Source organism: Anas acuta, chromosome 17, assembly GCF_963932015.1.
Source record: "Anas acuta chromosome 17, bAnaAcu1.1, whole genome shotgun sequence".
Taxonomy (NCBI): Eukaryota; Metazoa; Chordata; class Aves; order Anseriformes; family Anatidae; genus Anas; species Anas acuta.
The window spans coordinates 12,333,923-12,354,057 of record NC_088995.1 but is presented as its reverse complement, the minus strand read 5'-3'; the positions used below and the strand labels follow the sequence as shown (position 1 = coordinate 12,354,057).

The 20,135-nt window shown below is 40.6% G+C and overlaps 1 protein-coding gene and 1 long non-coding RNA gene across 21 annotated transcripts in view; both read right to left on the bottom strand.

Moving 5' to 3' along the window:
• GALNT9 (polypeptide N-acetylgalactosaminyltransferase 9) overlaps window positions 1-20,135 on the bottom strand; it is a 428,403-nt gene that overhangs the window by 77,618 nt on the left and 330,650 nt on the right. For all 16 annotated transcript variants that reach the window (XM_068653695.1, XM_068653698.1, XM_068653697.1 and 13 more), the window contains 3 exons: window positions 19,296-19,462; window positions 16,957-17,131; window positions 5,037-5,234 (listed from right to left, as the gene is read on the bottom strand). In XM_068653695.1, the coding sequence (XP_068509796.1) occupies window positions 5,037-5,234; window positions 16,957-17,131; window positions 19,296-19,462 (540 nt within the window). The remainder of the gene's footprint in view (window positions 1-5,036; window positions 5,235-16,956; window positions 17,132-19,295; window positions 19,463-20,135) is intronic.
• Window positions 1-20,135, bottom strand: part of LOC137841129 (uncharacterized) — a 357,202-nt gene that overhangs the window by 175,833 nt on the left and 161,234 nt on the right. The gene's annotated exons all lie outside the window — the stretch shown is intronic.

Genomic DNA, 20,135 nt, shown 5'->3' with positions numbered 1-20,135 from the left:
TCCTCTTCGTTACACACCTTTCTCCCCCTGCCTTAAGGTCACTTTGTGTGCAATTAGGTCAAGTTAAAACGGTTTTCAGAGCATGCTGTAAGAACTACTTCCAGGACAACTGACCTGCAAAAGCACTCAAATACACAAATATAGACATTAAAATAATTATGAAAAAATACATAAACATAAATGTATACACAGGGATAAGGAGAAAGAGGTTGAAATGACATATCACACACCATATCTTTGAGTTTTCCACCTCTCCTGGCAGAACATTGCTTTGATTCAGGTTCCTAAGCAGCACCTCAACCCTGACCTGACAGATAAGTGGGGAAGACTGCATAAGCATTTATTTTTTCTTACAAATCATGTCTTTTGCAATAAAAGAATCACACCAGGCTGTGAGAACAGAACTCAAGGACAAATTTGCTGTTCGGGAGCTGCAGGAAAAAACCTGACAAGCTTAATGAAGAGAAGGTTTGCTAACTCCTTTGGAGAGATTTAGCAAGAGAAAAAAAAAAAAAAAAAGCAACTCAGAATGCTTGGCTAGGAATGCTTGGCAGGGAAATAGGGATGTAGAATAACATTTCGATGCCCCGCAGAAATGTATTTTTTCGAACAGGCAGGACACCTGTCAGAACCTGGCAACTAAAAAAAAAACTGCTCTGTTACAGGCTCCTGTGAACCAGCAAATGAAAAGATGGCCAAAATCAATCAATTAACAGCCATCAGTTGTATTATTACATGACTGCATGGTTTATCCCAGCAGACTTTACAGCTGAACCCCTTCTTAAGCTCATGTACATGGATGGATTTCTTCCCAGGGCAGCGTAGACAGCTGCATCCCCACCTCTACGACACAGCAGCGCGTCTAACTTGCAGGTGACATGGGCATGCACAATCTCAGCTAAAGCAGGCAGCTTTAGCCTCACCGTAGGCATTCCAGACAATCATTCCTGTATGTGCACAAGACACACGTGCTTTCTGGAGTGGCTGACTCGGTGAGTGCACACACACGTTCCTTGCAGTACCAAGCCGTAGCATATTAAAGCAGTAAGTGAGAACATGCAACAACGAGCTGCACCGCTGCTGCTGGAGGAAGATCATACAGAAAGCCGTGCAACACTCGGCTGAGTGAGGCTGACTAACGACTCCAGTGTTAGTGGCTTCAGATCATGAAACCAAACTGAGCAGTCCATCAACATCATGGCAGGCGAGGGAAAACGAGACAGAGCTCAGGATACCAGGCACCTTCCTTGCTGTTCCAAAATCCAGGAGTATCTTTTGTACAGAGAAAAAAAATCCACCCTGTTTCACTGCACAGTCAAATTCATTAGAAACCCTCTGAAATGGTATCCTTTGTTACGTGGTTTGTTGCCAGATGATAAGGACATTTTTGGGCAGTGTGTTCTCAGGAACACAAATGGAAAATGATGTGATGGACACAGTGTGTCAAAATACCAATCCTCATTTAAATCTTCACGTTAGAGACATCTTACATCTTAAATGTCAAACATGCAAAATGGATTGCCTGCAGAAGCAAGGGGAACATCGGTTCTGAATTTCAGACTATTAACATGGAGAAAAAAAAAAAAAAAAGAACTGACTTTGAACTGTACCAGAAATTACAAAATCTGACACTTCATTCTTGCTATGTCTTTACCTTTGTTTGCACTTCAAGGCCACATTCCTTTTGTCACTTGGACCACAACAGCTGGTCTGGCATATTATGGTGTGCACTTGACATAACTGCCTATATGGTGTCCCATGGACTTGAGGGGCAGTTCCTGCTCCTTCACAGCAAGGCTCTAAATAGGATTGCATGGCTGTTAGTGTTCAAGAAAGTAGAGGATCAGGCTTCAAGTAACAAACTTCCGAGAAAAGGAGAAGTAAGCACATCTGTTGTGTAATCCCAGAAGAAAACAGAAATTGGACTCTACTTCCTAAATATCTCGTCCAATTCTGCAGATCGAGATATTTATTCATGCAATGTAAACATCAGAAATGCCAGGGCTCTGATCCTCTCTGATACCAGGGCACATATTTTCCACTGAAAACTTTTAATCCCTTTGGAGATCAGGGAGTAAGAATTCGTCTACATCAACCACATAACCAATCTTAGGGTTATTAGTTATTAGCCTTTTCTTTTACAAAACAGAGACATGCAAAACAAACCCCTTATTTGCTAAAGACAGTGCCAAAGGAAGCTTTAAGGGAGACAGGCAAAGACTGAATGAACTTGCAGTTTTTGTGATGACGAACAGTCTTATGAATGCACTGAACAGACACAGGGCTCCAAACACTGTCAATGTGGACCAGTTTGCCTCCCTGCCAAACTGGACTGAAACAGAAATCATCGTTGCAGTACACTGTGCGGAAAGCTAGTTACAAAACCAAACCCTGTCCCAGACCTACAGAGACTTTTAAAGAAATCTGCTTACTTTTCTGATTTCCCCTTCCTTTTCAAACCTTAAATTTTTACAGTTAGTAAGTTCCTATCATGCATGCTTTCAAATCCCAGTACTTAGTACAGACTTCCTGAGCCTTTCCATCAATTACACTCATACTTCCATTCTTTCCATTACCATAATTACACCGGCATCTCATTTAAGACACAAAATTGCATTGTATTTCTATAGCCAGGCATAACCCAACAGCACAAAACAGCACAGCCAAATGCCTTGGCAAATCCACTCAGGTGCTATTCCACCAGAAATCAGGGCAGCATGGCTATAAAGCGAATGCTCTGCTCTCCTTGATCACTGCCTTCAAAGCACACGTTCCCAGGGAGCCATGTAAGTGTTCACGGTTCAACATTGACGTCTCTGCATTTTAGGGCATGTAATTTGTGATTTGCCGGAGAGAGCCTTCCATACCGAGAACATCTCGGTGCTCCTTGTGTTTGTCAGCAAGGGTCAGGTGCTCTCCTCCTCATGCTGCTGGTCTCGTCTCTGTGCAGTTTATGCACTGGTGAGCTGGAGGGTTTCTGCTCAGAAGGAAATCACCACTCTTGGGAGCCAGCTGCTTATGTGCATCAGATTGCAACACTACTCAGGGCCTGAGTTTTTGGACCTTATTCACTTCTTTATTGCTCCAACTCAGTGCCAGTATAACACTGGGAAGAACTTGACCGTAAACCTGAGGGGAGCCTATGGTAAATCAGGTCCCATACAGCAGAAAGAAAACTAACACTTCTCACAGCATCACAGGGATAAGATTCCTTATTCTCTATTAAAAAAGATCCGTAGCTGAATTTCCAGAAGTTCTTTGCAGAATTCCACGCTTCAGAGGGTGCACTAGCTACCTGAAAATAGTGCACTGAAAATTGTGTCTAAGGAAGTTGCTGAGGTTTAACCTCTTGGTTCAGTCTTATGTGATATTTGACAATGTTCTCCTGAACAGAAGATACTCAAATATGAGAACAACCAATGTGAAAATTAATACAGTGATTTCACATATAAACTGGAAGTAATGAAGTGTGCAAAACCTTTCGGGAATAAAAGGCTGAAACCCCCATTTCAGGAGTGAAAGCTTTGGCTGATTAATTTTTCTTCTTCAATAATCTATTTCTCAGAGCTGAGTGAAATAGATATAAAACACCTGCACTTTTAAAACAATGACAGGAGGACAGGGCATGTTATCCAAGAAAACCGATTTCGTAAGTAATTACTTTACTGCTTATTGAGGTTTCAAGCTGAGCAAAGGGTCAGTGAGGAAGGACTGTGCTGTCCTGTGATAAGTAAGGTTAATGTCACTGCACAGCTCTGTCTTGCAGTCACAGGGCATGTGAATGAACCTAAGAGCAACTTGCAACACTTGCTCAAATGTGGACTGAAATATTATTTCCTGTATGAGGGCCGGATCCTGTGAGATCGTTCCAGCCAACCAGTCTTAGAAATGTGAGCAGTCTGTCTGTGCCCTTTCACTCCTAAAAGACCACTTGGGCCTTCCTGTTGGACAAGGTTCAAGTTGCTTGGATGGATTGGGAATAAACTTCTTGGGACCCGACAACTCAGGTTCTATGCTGGAAAGGAAGTATATCACCTGTGCCAGAGCATGCATTGGGACCATACAACGCAGGTTTAGTTTACTTTAGGATGGAGCTGGTACACATCAGGATGAAGATGTCTCTAAGGTGGCAGTTTGTATCCTTCTTAAGAAAGCTCAAAAACAGGGCAGAGAAACCAAAAGTGCATGGGTGAGCTGTGTATTTTTTAGCACTCATTTCAGCTGTTGCTAAAAGGGTTACCCTTCACCCAGCATGGCACTTCTCAGTGGAGCTGTAAGACAAGCACCTGCACCAGAGAAGAAAGGCTAGATGTGAATTTTCAAATGAAGGGGAAAGAAAGTCCCTTTCTCATCAGTTCCTGTTATCCCTCTAAACAATTCTCAAAACCGCTATCACAATTCCTGAAACAGTATTTCCTTAGAAAATTCCATTTCTGTAAGGCAAAATGTTATCTTACAGAGAAAGTAAAATGATACTCTGCTTATATGGTCCAGTGTTATTTTAAAATCCATCCAGGGGGAAAACTCAGAACATATGTAAAATTCTCCAAAAAAAAGAGCAACTCTCCAACAAGACAAGGCTAACACATCTCCTACTTGTGCTGCTGGGAAGCTCTGGTTTGGGCTGATGTCCAAGAATGCTGCCTACAGACCCAAAGTGAAGACAGCCTCCTTGTATTCACATACAAAATACCTTCGTTTCTCATACGCACAATGTTTATCTGGCTCATTACACATGCCACAGTCCGTTTAGAAAATAAAAGCCTAGATGAAAAAGATCCTGCTATCCTACTAAGGGACACAACATGAACTTGAATCACATTTTCACAACTAAAGCACACTCACTTCTATGCACACTGCAGTGCAGCTCTGAGTTGTGACACATGCATCAACTGCTTTGTAGAGCCATCTGTTTTCCTCAGTTTCATTTTACTATCCCTGTACAAAAGCCTCCAGCCTTGCTTCACTTGAATTCCCCCTTGGCAGACAGCTGACACGGAGACAACCATAGTACCAGAGTGACACGGGAGATTTACCTGATGGGAGCTGATTCATCCCCTTTATCGAGCCAGTCCTGTGGTGGGATTATGTACATGCACCAGAGGCCCCAGTTATAGCCATGGGCTGCGTTGGCATATTGCTGCACTTCAAAAGTGTTGTACTTGATGTTGTCAATCGCTGGTAAGATGATCCGCTTTCGATCTTCTTTGATCCGGGTAAGTGCGGGTTCCACCCTGAGAACAATAAAAAGAGGAAAATGTTTTACAGCCACCCAGTTAGACCAAGTCCCTTCTTTGCAGTCTGATAAAACAAAGTTCTCTGATACTGAGAGGAGGAACCAGTAAGATGGCAGCCCAAAACCCAGTGCAGCAGGACTGAGTGCAGGTCACTGCCATAGAGCAGAAGCCAGGGTTCGGTGTGGCACATTTCACATACCAACATCACACGAATTATTGCCTCTATGGAGTTGTACCAGGGTTTAACAACACAACATTTCCCAAACACTTATTCTGATGCCTGGACACTGTCATTTCAGTGTGCAATGGGCAAGCGTTGAGAGTAACTAAATCTCTTCATGTCTACACCACCAGGATGCCTCTTGCTTAAAGGGCCTGAAGAACAAAAAGGGACTGAATCAATCTGAAGGTTACTCAAAGATTTTAATCTTGTTTTCTAAGGACTGACCCCATTGGATCTAGCTTGGATGACAAGCATGGCTGCATTATACCTTCTAAAACCTCTCTGGCAATAAGAAGGTCTCAGTAGACAGATGGTGCAAAAGCAGCAAGCTGCAGGAAATGTGCCATCATTTCAAAAGGCTTTAAAACATCAATGTGCTTTCAACAGCACCTACTTCCCAAAGTATTTCAGGAAAGTAAAAAGCTTCAGTGCAAACACCCATTTCTGACCAAGGTAGTCTGAAGTTGCTAAGAATTTTGAGAGAAACAGATCCAAAAAGGCAGCAAACTTACATAAGGGTGGAAAGCACTTCTCAAAGCAGCACTAGAAACAGACACCAGCTTGTTCTTTTGTAACTGTTTCCTCTTGAAATAAACTTTGAAGATTCTGCAGAGCTCTCACATGTATCTTCTCTGAGGGAAGGGTGGCTTGCTGTGATTCACAGGGGTAGTAGGAGTTGAACACTGATCTTTTCTCATTATACTTTTGTTGTTGGTTAAAAGGCAATCATTCTCCTGTGCTTTCAATTTGTTGTTTCATATTCTGTTATATTTTGTTTGTTACCATGTATTTTCTTGTGTAGACCAACAGAAAGGGACAAGTTATGAAATTAATTCAACCTCCATTTTCATTCTGCATTGTCTCAGTCTGAACTAACACAAATTTTCTGATCTCATCTGTAAGAAAACAGCATTTTCTCTTTACTCAAATATGGCCAAAATATTTCTCTTTTGTGTGCACAAACTCCATATTGCTTACATGAGGCCATGAACTGTTTGCTTTCTCTTTTTTTACCCCTCTCACTTCTGTAAAAAGAGACAGATTCAGTGAAACCTTTGAGTATCGAGGATGAGCTACTGCAGATAAAGCATCACAAAATCATGTAAAATAAGGGCATGACTGAAAAAAAAAAATGCAAGGCGTTGCAGCATTTCATTTGGAAAGAAGCTGTAGAGAGTTAAGCTAGTTTTATGTGGAATCGTCTAGAAAAAGGACATTTGAATTTAATCAGCTAAACACCAATAGTACAGAACATGTAAATTTTAATAAAAAGATTGATCACACGCGTGGTGGGAAGAGAAGGACCCCACTGCAAGCTGCAGAAATCCCCCTTGTCTTCTCTCTGAAGGCCTGGCCAGGAATGTTATGCATTAGATGTTCATCTCTTATGCAACATGTGTAGTATTCTTACTCTACTAAATTTATTCTGAAAATAAATCAAGGCATCCCTCATGATTGGACTGCTTTGAAGTCTGTCTTACTACTGCCTGCCTCCAATTTTTGGTGCAGTACCTCTGCTATCAAAGTCTACTCCTGCAAGGCACTAAAGGCCTCCAAAGAAGCATTTAAAGAACTGCACCCCAGGCAAAACCAACATTTTAATTTTTATTTTTAGTGGGAGAGACAAGAAACACCTGAGAGAGAGTCAGGACAGTGCAGTACATTATCTGGAATGCCAATTCATAAAGTCCTTAGGCCACACACATGAACCTCCCTAAAAAGCCAATGTGACCTACCAAATCAGGGTAAGCCGCTTTTGTTATTAATATGAGATTATAGTTATGAGATTAAGTGCTTTAAAAAACAGCGGGTGTCCAGCAGAAAAACTCTTGCAACTCCAATAAAGCAGGGAAGAATGCAAAAAAAGATGAATCTAGTTTGTTATTTCCATAATATTATCTCAGTTCATCAGCCTAGAGGCAGATGTCAGCCAGCCATGCTTCTCCCATCGCTAATCAGGTGCCACCGTGCTCAGCTGTGGTAATCCCCATGCATAATATCAGTAGGAGGCTCTCCCACTCCTTTCTGGCCTCTGAAATGAAGGTTTTCAAAACACCAAACAACAGATATAGATGTTAATGACAGGCCACTAATTAACCTGTAAAGGAGTCCTCCTTGCAGATGTGGGGAAAAAAATGACCTTGGAGGAGGTCAGTGTCCTTGCAGAGTGCTTGAAGCAGGAGCCTTGTTACAAAATTGACTCAAACAACATTTCAGAAGCCCTTGTGTGTTGCCAAAGATCCATCTCTGAAGCCCCTGGACATCGCTTTAGCAGATTTGGTACAGAAGTTATCACAGAGTGGAGGGATTACATCCTCCAGAGAGCAGACTGAGTCACACAGGGAATGAGCAAATTCAGTGCAGAGTTCTTCTGTTACTTGACAAAACTCAAAATGGAGTGACTTCTCAGCTAAACCTTGTACCCCTGTCACATTTCCCAGCTTCCCTTGCCCAACCAGGGACAGCAGAAATAGCAAGGGGGTATTTAAACACCAAGCCCTATCACACTGCAGTAGGATCTACAGGAATATTCAAGCCCCCAGATTCTGCAAATGCCCTCTGCACCACCAACATTGCTTGTGCTTTTTCTACCTGCCAAGATCCTGAGGTAACAGCCAGTCTGTCTAATGAGGTAGTACTATGAGCTTCAACAGGAAAGGGTAATAGACTCTTTTTACATTGCCTAATCCATGAAATATGAGTTGTTTGGTTTTTTTGTGTGTTTTTTTTTTTTTTTTTTTTTTTTTTAATTGCTATTCACTGCTAGCCAAGTCCAGACCTGGAGTAGATCTTTTGGCCTCAGCAGACTTGCACGGTAGTCTTGTGTCTGTAGGCTGAGCTGCACTGGCATCAAATCCTTTGTCAACTTTGGTGGTAATTCTGGCTTTGTCTGATTGTTTAAGGTTTTTGAAAGGATTATGCTTAAATCTTTCCTCACCATTTCTAATTTTTTCCTTTATTTTAAGCTGCTACATTCTTATATGGATTTACTCATCCTCTTTATACATGCCAATGTTCATTTCTTTGCTTTCCTCATCTCTTGTCTTCTCCACTGAGCATCTGGAGAAGTCAGGTGCTCCTGGCAGCTCCCTGGACAAAAAGGACTGAGTGGAAGTGGTTGCTGAAGTCCAAGTGAGTTTGCCGTGCTGTGCTGATGAGCTGCAATATGGCGTTTGAGTATTTCCTTTCCACATGGCCGCTGCTGGCAGTGAGGCAGGATTCAGCCCTGCCTAATTAGGTACACAAGCCAGATGTGAATTTTGAGATTCTTCCTTTTTTTTTTTTTTTTTTTTTCCACAGATGCAAAAAAAAAAAAACAAACTAGATTCCTAGCTTGTATACGAGAAACATACTTTATGGGAACAGAGCAGCATACATTGTTGACAAGTTATTTACTGAAGCAAGAGGAAAAATTCTCCCAGGCATATTCACAGACATGACGGATTTCAGTAAACTAAATATAATCACAAAATTCAGCTTTATAGGTAGTGCTTAGCCTCATCCAGGCTTGCTTGTTTGTTTGTTTTTTCCCCATCTTATAAAAACCAAGCAGACAATTTGGGCTAGAATTTGAGTGACAAAGAAGTTCCTCCCTTCTATCCACACTAAAAGTGTATATTTGTCAGTGTTGTCCTCCCCCTCTGAATATATTGCTAGCAAATGGATAAAGCCAGAAGAGAGAGGACAGTAAATTTAATTCTCTCATAGACTCAGCTAAGCTAATGCCTATTTTCACTTGGGTTTTATTTCTCTGAAGTGGCTCCTGAAATATAGGAACACACTGCAAATGTCTCATTCCCAGGTGAGTCCTGCAACTGACAGTACATGGTTGAAAAGCCAGAAGGCAGATATGGCTTTACCATAATTCTGGTGGGCTTCTCACAGGCACATTGACATCCACAGCAGGTGCTTTGTTAAGTGACTCCTCCTTGCAGAAACTGTCCTGGGGGATTTGTGGAAGGAATCTCTCATCAGGAGCTAAAGGATGTGTTGATTTGTCAGAGACTGTTGGGCGTATCTCTAAATACAGCCCATGCATTTCATATTTTTGCCTACCCGTAGCATAAGAGGCAGGTCAAACAATGGAATTTCCAAGATGTTGAGCATCCAGGTTGACTTCTAAGGGAGTGCAAGCAATGCCAGTACTGCGGGCTTCAAAGAGAAAGTGCTCCCAAGATAAACATTAGAGTTCAGAAAAGTTGGAGTTGGAAGGCAGAATTTAACCCAGAGAACAAAATAAGCTTCTAAGAAGATTGAGAGCAAAAGCAGAGGTCATGCTGTGAGCATACTTGCTTCTCTAATCCCGTTGTAAGTCTGTCTCTGAACATATATGCATTCTCTGTTTAATATTGGGCCAACGCAGAGCAGCTTGAACCCCAGGAGACATAAGAGCAAACACAAATTTTATGCTGTCTTACATCCTTATCAGATTGCAACAGAGCTCATGCCAATGGGGAAGTCTGATTTTTCACAACACTAAAAAGAACAGCTTCTTCCAATTTTTTTTTTCTTAAAAAAAAGAAGATAAAAACAAGTTAGTAATGAGCTTCTCAGCACACGATTATATAATTCACTCTTTAAATATGTAAAACCACCTGCTGACTTCAAGCAGACTTCTAAGAAGGCACAACATAGGAATAAGCACATGCGATATAAGAGAAGAAACCAGATGCATGCCACGGGCCAGAACCTCTGCTGTCTGACTCCTCTGCTCCAATGAACTTCACAACTCCAGGGAAGCTTTGCCAGCCTGTATCATCTGAGGAACAGGCCCAGAATAACTTTCAGTTTGTAAGCAGAAGGATTGCACTAGGCATTTGTCACCAGCTCCTTTCTATTTATTTTTTCTTAAATGGCACTTCTGCATTTGTCCAAAACCAAACCCTTTCATAACTGACAGTGTTGGGAAAGTTTCTCTTATGTTCTGCCCCTTCCTAAGTGGATATCTGAATAACCTGCTCTCTAGGTTGTTTTGAGATAAACGTACATTTTTTTCCTCTCCATTATAGCCATTCAAATTTTTACTCCAATAAAAAATGAATTAATATTAAAAAAATCCAACTTTGTTTTTATCTCCCCCTCCCCCACAAACCATAATTCCTTTTTCTTCTGTGAAGACTCTTCCTTAAGTTCTTATAAGACATAAATGAACAACCATATGGTATTCTCTCTTAGACGTTATGGCTCAGTGTATTTAACACTTTATTTTACTCTGGCTGTAGCACTGCCAGAAACTATGAAGTAAAATCTTAACTCAGAAACATAAGAAAAAAGGATGTGTAAACTGAAAGCTTATTTTGCATGTGATTTTATATGCTGCCTCAAATTTCACTGACAATATACATTTTTCAGATGCAGACAAGGAGATCTACAGACATACAGAATTCTCCACTGAGGCCAACTGTGGAATATTTCATGCAGAGTTCCTTTCCTGTAAATAAGTGCTCACAGAAGTAAACAAAAAAAACAACAAACACAAAACACATGACTATTAAAAAAAAAAATCACACTCCCTTCCCCAGTCTCTAAGATGAGGAAGAAATTCCCCATCTGTTCTGCCTGACATCTCTATCAGGGAGGTTTCAGCCCTGCAGCCCCCAGTCAGACTGGAGCAAACACAGGATAAAATCCTGCTGGAGAGTTAAAGATCAGCTGTTTGGCTGCCAAATCTGAATAGCTCTTTTCTGCACCACTGAAAAGCAATGAGGATGCCTCAATGAGCACTCTAGGTTGTTTAGGTAGATGAATAGCTGAAGGTGCTGTTCTTGCACGTCCTGTGTATGCAAGCTGGCGCTGCCCCATGCATCAGAAGGGCCATGTGGTATCTGCTGCATGCTGCCCTCTTCACTCAGATAATGTTAGTTCACTTTTGCTATCTGAAACATGTCCCATTCAGTTATCACACTGATCCTAAGTGAAGGTAGAGTCTGTGGATGAGGAAAAACCCCTTCAATAAAGACATGTCCTTTCCTTTGCATAATCAAAACTTCCCAAGTCAAACTCAGCCTGGTAACGGGGATGCTGCGATGAAGCGTATCCTTGTCCTGATTCCCATTCCCAGGTGCGAATCCTCCAAAGGGGAAGGACTACAAACAACTTCACCCTCACCTCCAGTGCTTCTCTTGCTAGAAGGAAAGAAGATCCCAGGCCTTGCCAGGTCCCCAAAGAGCCATGTGACCTCGTGCCTTTGTCCTACAGAAGTGTAACCACATCTCCATTAAAAAGTAGTTAGGATAACCATAGCCAGTAGAAAATTAGGAGAAAATCAACTTCCTTTTTCATTTACACACTTGCTAGAGAATCCATTGCTTAAGGCTACTATAGCAAATTGCATTACATATTACAGTATGAAATAGTATCTGCAAAGGGTTATTCATAGACCTGGGATCTTGATCTTTAGCTCTTTTTCTTAGTTCCTTAAATACCCCATTTTCTATCTTCTTAAAACACTGCCAACTTCAGGGATAATCTATAATGATGGGCTGTGTGTAGCACAGGCGAATAGATACTTGGCTTATATTTCAGATCCTCTTTCTCATGTCAGGCTGTCTCTGTCTCTTTGGTATATTGAAAATTTTTGATGAAATCCTCTTACTCCACTGCTTCCTTATTGAAACTTCCCCTTTGTCTGGCAAAATTTTAATTACTACAGCGCTGCATAACTCCATTCATTGCTTCGATACTACTTTGGTGAGATGTGCAAAAGCAATTCCTAAGCTAGAAAGCAAGTATAATACTCTATCATTATGTCTTCTTTTATGGCTCCTAGCACCCTCTTTATGACTGCTAATATATTGTGTGCCTTTCTCTTATTGAGTCCTGCCCTCCTTCACTCAATGTGTCCTTTTTCTCAACCAGAGAATTAACACCCCATCTCTGCTATCTCTGCTTTCCTGCTCCCAGACAGAAAGTAGGGAAGTTCTCTTCTCCTTGTCATGTTATTCTTTCCCATCTCTCAAAGACAGGAGTCTGCATAATGCTCTACATCTTCCACAACATAATTATCAGCCAGGATGCAATTGTCTGCGCTCCGTGTTCCTGCATGGTGCCAAACGCAGTGGGTGAACCTCATACAGAAGGCAGAAAAGGAATGCTGAAATCTTCAGAGGAATATGGGGAAAATCAAACTATGCAGGCTTAAATATACCTTCAGACAGGAAAGTACAACTTCTCTGGGAGATATTTTCTGTGAAAACTGTGGTTTTCCATTAAATTGTTACACACTGGCCTCCTTCCACACTCCCACTCACTGGAGCCTTTCTTTAATGCTTCTTCCAGACCCGAGCCTTGGCATTCTCCCATTGTTCATCTCACCAGAAACCATGTTCCCATTTACCCTTCTCAGCCAAACTTCATTCAAATCCCACTGTACTCCCTCCTTTTCCTGCTAAAGGTGTATTACCTACAAATTGCAGGACACAGAATATAACGAAGCATCAGTGATGACTGAGACTAATGTCTGTGAGTAACGTGATTGATGAGATCTGGTATCCTGCAACCATCCTTCAACCATCCTGCCAACCATCCTTCCCATCACACAGCTGGTCTGGTAGAAACTTTTACCCACAGTTCCCCTGTATTTGGGTACTTTTAACGGCTCTGTTCACTATGAAACCTCCTATAACTTGTTTGGGATCATGCTATTAGCCACTCTGTAGAAGAACTGATTTGAATGCTATTCAGTTGCTGTTTCCACAGCTCCTCTCTGAACTTACCATCTCTCAGACCTTTAACCTTCTGTTAAATCTGGCTGAAATTGGAGACTGACAGATGGATGCATTTTCCTCACAGCACAACTGTGAAACATGATTTTATCTGGAAAATATAGTTTAAAAAAGATGCAGGCAGAGAAAAACACTTCCTACTTTTTTCCCCATTGTAGGTATACATACATAGAAAACAAATGGGGACCAAAGACCAGAGAACAGCAATTTCCAAGGGTACTAGAAAAAGAAAAAAAAAGGTCTTCATGGGTTTTTCTGAGCCAACATGACAGAGGGAGAGCAGATCCTCCTTTACTCTAAGAGTGAAATGAGTGCACATGACAAGCATCAAGGGTTTTAAGCAAATCCGTGTGCCACTGTCCTTGCTGAGTCCTGCCAGGAGCAAGGACAAGACGGCTGCAGAATGTCCTGTGGTCTTCTTGGGTCCACCCTCCACCTTGTTTCTTTTCTCCTCTTGGCCACTGGTATTTCCCCTTACAAGGTCATCTGTCCCACTGCCTTTCTGCCTGCAGGCACAGCAGCCAGGAAAGAGGAAGGATGTTTCTGGCACTGAATATTCACAGGTGTATTCTGAGCACTCCAAGCGTTTCATAGCCATTGGTTCTGCTGCGTTGTGGGCTCTAGACCCTGACTTCTATTGACATTAAATAGCCATTAAAAACAAAAGAGGTTCTATTGCAGGGCAGGTGGAATTTTACATGTGAACTATACAGTAAAATTATCGCATGTTTTTCATTTAAAATTCCATTTGAGAATTAATAGTAACGGCCTCCCTTTTAGCTGGTCACCTCCACTTCTGCTGTCACAGCAGCAGTATAGCTCTCACTACCAAAAGCCTTAAGGGGAACAGGTCAATAGAAAATCTCTGCTCTATGCTAACACATTTCAACACCTGAGAAGCAAAAAAAAAGGAGCAATTAAGCACAGTAAAATAAATAATTCAATAGTTAATTCAACCTGCCAGGTTGTGGAGTTTTGTTTTTTTTTTAATATCCTACCAGATTGTATTTTAGTTTAGAAGTGTCCCTGGAGAGTTATGCTGTGAGAGCCTGTAAATGCTACATTGCGTTATAAGGCAAAAGCTCACCCATAGTGGGGCAACTAATGTTTAAAGAAAAAGGTGTTTTGTTTGTTTGTTGTTGTTGTCATCAGAATTCTGAATATTTCATGAGAAAGTGATGAGGTCTTTCTCTGATTCCTTACGAATTAATCTGCCAACTGATTAAGCAGGTAAAGCAGGCACAGAGTGGAAGACTAAAATTGCACTGCAGGTACATGACTGTGAGATGGAACACAAACCAAACAGAAAGTTAATGCTCTTTTCTGTGGCAAAAGAATTGGCTGTTTTTTAATTGCCTCACAAATAATCCATAGACAGCTTTGAGTGGGAGTAATCCATGCAGCCTCCGAATACATGGGTGTATTTTGTAAATGGAGGAAAATATTCATGCACTATAAGGTTTTGCAGGAGAACAGAACAGCAGAGCTTTAACAAGCTACTCCCTCGCGACTACCAAGTTGGTACAGCTCTGGGGCAGGGATAGAGTAACCTGATGGGAAAAAAAGAAAGCAACCCAGCTTGAAAGGCTTCCAGTTCCTCCTTGTAAAAGGAAATGAGATGAAAATTGAAATGACAGGCCAACATGTGAGTCCTGATGGGCAGAGTTAAAACTAGGAGGGAACGGGCAGAACAACGATGGAGATGGCTGTCAGCAGCCCCAGAGGCTGAAGGGAACAGGCGAAATAGAAAAGAACACACTGAGCTTCCACATCTGACTCAAAACAAGGCAATACTTTACACTTCTGGTATATGTTTGCTATTCTCACCCATCCTCTGCAGCTACTCTAGAAGCCAAGTGGTCTAGAGAGGCTGCACAAACCGGCTCAACAGTATTAGTGAGACTTGTTGAAAGGAGAGTACACCTGGGAGGATGCAGTAAATGCAAACACTTTTTAATCTCGGGTATACTCTAATTTTCTGAGTAGTCCAGGTTCTTTCTACACTGATTTCAACTCTTCCTGACCTTAATGCAAAGTAAATTTAAAATGATATGTATATATCAAAACAACCAAACAAACAAAACAACAACAACAAAACCAAACCAACCAACCAACCAACCAAAAAACAAACAACAACAAAAAACTTTTTCTGACTACCGACATCACTGCCTAGTTTCTCTGGGTAGAGTATATCAGTAAAACCTCAATTTACCATCCTTTACAGAATGGGTTACTGTTCTTTACAGAATGGGCAACAAAATTGTCTGCAAAACTCAAAAACTGCAGTTCAGAGCAGAAAAAGCACCGGGAACATGATCTCACCAGCACCAGGCTTCAGTGCCTGGTTCTGCCTGGTAGCAGATATTACCCTGAATGAACTTTTGCAATGATTTGAAAAATCCAGATGCCTTAAAAGTAAATAAATAAACAACTTAGCTCTTAAGCTTCTAGAAAATTACAGTGACAGCTATTATAGACTTTGATGGGGAAAAAGTAGGGTGAATATAAACCAGGTGCCCTACAAGGCTTACTTTATTGCATCTTCATTTTTCAAAAGATATTCATGAACATATAAAAATAAACACTCCACTCCTTTGCAATTAAATTTCTCTCTGGTTGCAAGTACAGCTATTTTTAGTTTTAATTTGAGGATATCTCCCAGAACTGCAGAGTATAATCAGTTCCATCATAACCCTGCATCATCATTATCAAATACCAGCCTGTCTTTGGAAAATACAAATTTTACATACTGAAGGTCCCAACAGCCATTTTTCAGCTGACTGTACAGATCAGTTTCTTCAGGCCCGAGGTCTAGTAATGCCAAATATTGGCCACTAAGTGGTGCTACTAAGATTTACTGCAACTGTAGATCTGGTCCATTAAGCTCAAATCTGTGCTACCCACAGTCAGTGCCTCTCCCTTCCAAAACAAAGAGGATGAGGAAAGGCATGCTAATTTCAAGCCCCATTAAAAATATAGGAAATAATTTCACGTTTCCCTCAATTGTAAATGTAAGAATATTTATGAAGAAGTCAGATTTATATTCAAGTTTTTAAGAAGAAAAAGAAAATGACAAGCAGATAAAATAAAAGTACTTGAAAGCATGCATCTGCCTCGAGCCCTGAGCCTCCTTAATGGTATCTCCATACTTGTCTGCTTTGGAGGCTTTCCATTCATTGTGGTTTAAATTACTTTCCTCTCCACTAAGCTGTACTGGAGCAGAGACAACAACTTTTTTTTTTAATGGAACTTGCAGCCATTGGAGAAGATTGTTGACAGTGTTGCAATAATAATAAGTATTCATAGAATCATAGAATAGATTTGGTTGAAAGGAAGCCTTAAGGATCATCCAGTTACAACACCCCTGCCATGAGAAGGAACACCTCCCACCAGACCAGGTTGCTCCAAGCCCCCTCCAACCTGGCCTTGAGCACTGCCAGGGATGGGGCAGCCACAGCTTCTGGGGAAGCCTGGGCCAGTGCCTCACCACCCTCATAGTAAGGAATTTCTTCCTTGTATCTAATCTAAATCTACCCTCTTTTAGTTGAAATCCATTACCCCTTTTCCTATCACTGTACTCCCTGATAAAGAGTCCCTCTCCAAATTACATTATTCAAATATAATTGCTAATGTGAAAACACCAACCTACAGTTGTCTCATCCATACAGTTCTTCAGCTCCCCAGTTGCTGAATTAATGTCTTTCACAGCCCTTGAGACATAGGGCAAAATCTAATAGCACTGCTCTCCCTGCAGGAATAGCCAAGAACTCACCAGCCAATGTTGAATTCAACATGAGCATCAAAGAACCCGACAACAGGAGAGGTTGCAGCTTTCCAGCCTTGGATTCTGGCTCGAATCAGTCCTTCTCGCTTGTTATTGCGCACTATTTTCACCAGACCTGGGTATCTTTTATTGACATACTGGTCCAGATTAAATTTGAGCTCAACTGCAGGGGAAAAAAACAAAAAACATTAATGATAAGAAAACATAGCTTTGTAATGTAATGCTTTACTTTGATTTATTCTGCAACAGAAAGGGAAAGAAGTCCTTACATATTCCTAAACCCTTTGTCACTTTCACAGACACAAACCAAGTACCACAGCTGTGGGACAGACCAGTTCCAGGGGTATCAACCCAGAATAATTCTCTGCACATTAGAGCAGATACTGTTAGACTTGCAAAGCTTTAATACGGCAGGAAGGATTTGAGTGTTGTTTTGAAGAGATAGTTTGTCTACATATTTTAAAATAATTACTCATCTAATTCTCTGATGATTTTCATTAGGCTGCAACTAGCCTCTGGAGGAGCAATTCTGAACTTATAGCAGAGTAACGTGGGAGTCATTGGTGATTTTTTTTTTTTTTTTTTAGTCTGAATTATGCTATTCAATAAGAGTTTGAAAAATAACCTCAGTGGATTTTGGGTCAAGACCTAATTCAGATCAGAATTAATTTCCCTTAATTCTAAGTTTTCCCTTAAATACAATTAATATTCTGCAATACAAGGCTTCTTCCCCATTAAACTAAATGGATCTTGAAGATTTCAAATAGACTTATCTCTTTTTTCATTTTCAGGCATTCAACCACAGATAGAGCTGAACTCATTCACTCCTTTATTCAGCTTCATTTCAATAGGCTTATAAACAGGCAAATTACTAAAACAGTCTCCGTATTTTTTTAAAATCAATCTAGTTTGGTAATTCATTTACACTACAACTTATTCATAATGAGGCTTTTACTCAAATATATTTATTAGGAAAACTAGTAGAAGCTTCCATAGCATTAGAAGCCTCATTCTTCTGATCTATATTACACAGTAGAATCATTATCATCCAAATCAAAGACCTGATAAATCTCCAGCTATCTAGAAGAATGACAGAGAAAAGCCATATAAGAGTTCACTGAGAAACAATGAGACCAATTCTCTTCAGCATTACGCTGACTGAAACACTTTGCAATCTCATGTAATTACTCCATAGGTTACACTGCAGTAACTGAAAGCAGAATTGGACAAAAGCTTTCTTAAAACTATATGTTCTGAGGATTATTTGTGTTTCAATGATTTGTTCTCTCAACCCTCTTTTCTATTTGGGTATTTTGAAGAAGAATGGCAACTGAAAACTGGAAGATTTAAAAAGCTGTTGAGCTGAGGAGGAAATGGTAAAAATGAGCCTTTTTTTTTTTTTTTTTTTTTTTTTTTTTTTTTTCTTTTTAAATAGGACTTGAGAAGCTGGACAGTTCTAGAAACAAAATGCAACAACATTGCTGGTCATCTGTATCCTAAAGGCAATTTCAACCCATCCCATAAAACATATTGACTGATTAACAGCACCCTACATGCTCACCAGTATTTGGAATTTTGATGGCTATAACATAAGTGCTATTTTTACATTAATGAATTACATGACCTGAAAGTTGCATACACTTTTTGCTCATTCTGTTGTTGCATTTTCACAGCCTAATTTATTTTCTACCAATTAAAAACAAACAAACAAACAAACAAAAACAACTCAAAATCTGACATTACAACACATGTAAGTGTGAAGGAGCAAACTGTGTGTCCACATAAAAGAAATGATCTTCAAGGAGAATCTGTAACCCCACTTTTCTTTGGAAACAGAATTTAAACTTTTGGTCTATTAATGATGGTATTGCACTGGATCTGCAAACTTGGAGAAAAGTGTTGTTTCTATATTGAGATTGCCTATACAAATGCCATTCATTCTGTGAGGATTCCAATGAAATCAGCAGGGTTTATCCATATAATATTTATTTCTTATATAAATAGCTAATATTTACTGACATGTTTGTGCAAGTGGCTCAATGAACCATCTTATCAAACACAAGCTCTTCCAAATAACATACTTCAGGGAAGTACGTTAATTTACACCAACTTAAGATCTGATTATTAGCCAAAAACCAAGGGTTGCATGTATGAATTTCCTCCTCTGGCTGTGTTTAAACACAGAGTGACCCACTGCTGTTTCATCCCAACATTAAAAAAAAAAGGATGCATGTAAGGTAGAAGTGACCAAACTCCTTTTGATCTATGTTTCATGTCCCTTAGTGACACAGGATATAGAACTTAGAGGAAAAGTAATTTGTGTTCACCATTGTCACTGTTGTCATCCACCAGAATGATCTCCTTAAGCAAGTGCGAGGGGGTGTGATTCACAACGCTGTGCACGGAGCGCAGGATGACAGACAGTGCCTCGTTGACAAAGATAAAGACCACGGAGATCTGGGGCAGGTCATCTGGGTAGGTCATCTGCTTGCACCTGAAAAGAAAAAAAAAAAAGAATTAAAATCCAAGCAGCCAGTGTGAGGCAAAATACACTGAAGAGTATCCTCTTATCCTCCAGCATACAGGTACTTGGAGACTTTCTTCGTTCTAACCCCAAAAGAAGAAGGAGTAAAAGCTGAAAAGAAGCAACATAGCTAGAAGCAGCTATGTTTCCACCAACCAAGTGAAAAGCAAAGTGTATGTGTACACACACGCATTTTTAACGATCTCTATTCTGGAAGGTTAAAAGCATCTCTTGAAAAACAAAGAAGTATTAATGACTTTGCTCAAGAATATCCTGAAGTGGGCCCACAACACTATAGCTTGCCTGTGCTCCAAGGGCACCCATCAGAAAGTCTCCTGCTAACTTGTAATTTGAACTTGTACTTTTAAAACTAGGACCTACTCAAGCAAACTCTGCCTTTGCCCAAAGAGCACGTGCCTCCTTTCTGATTCTGTAGCTTGTGTAGCAGTAACAAATGCACAGTGCTTGTTGAATAGACTTGCATCTCCTGAAACATTTGCAGAATGAATCTGCTCCATCTACGATGTCATCTTGGTATGCAGCTACTACCCACTTATGCATTTTACCGAAGACCATGCTGAGAGGAAAAATTGAGGCCTGAAGAAGGGAGCTGGTAAAGTCACACAGCACAGCACAGAATCTC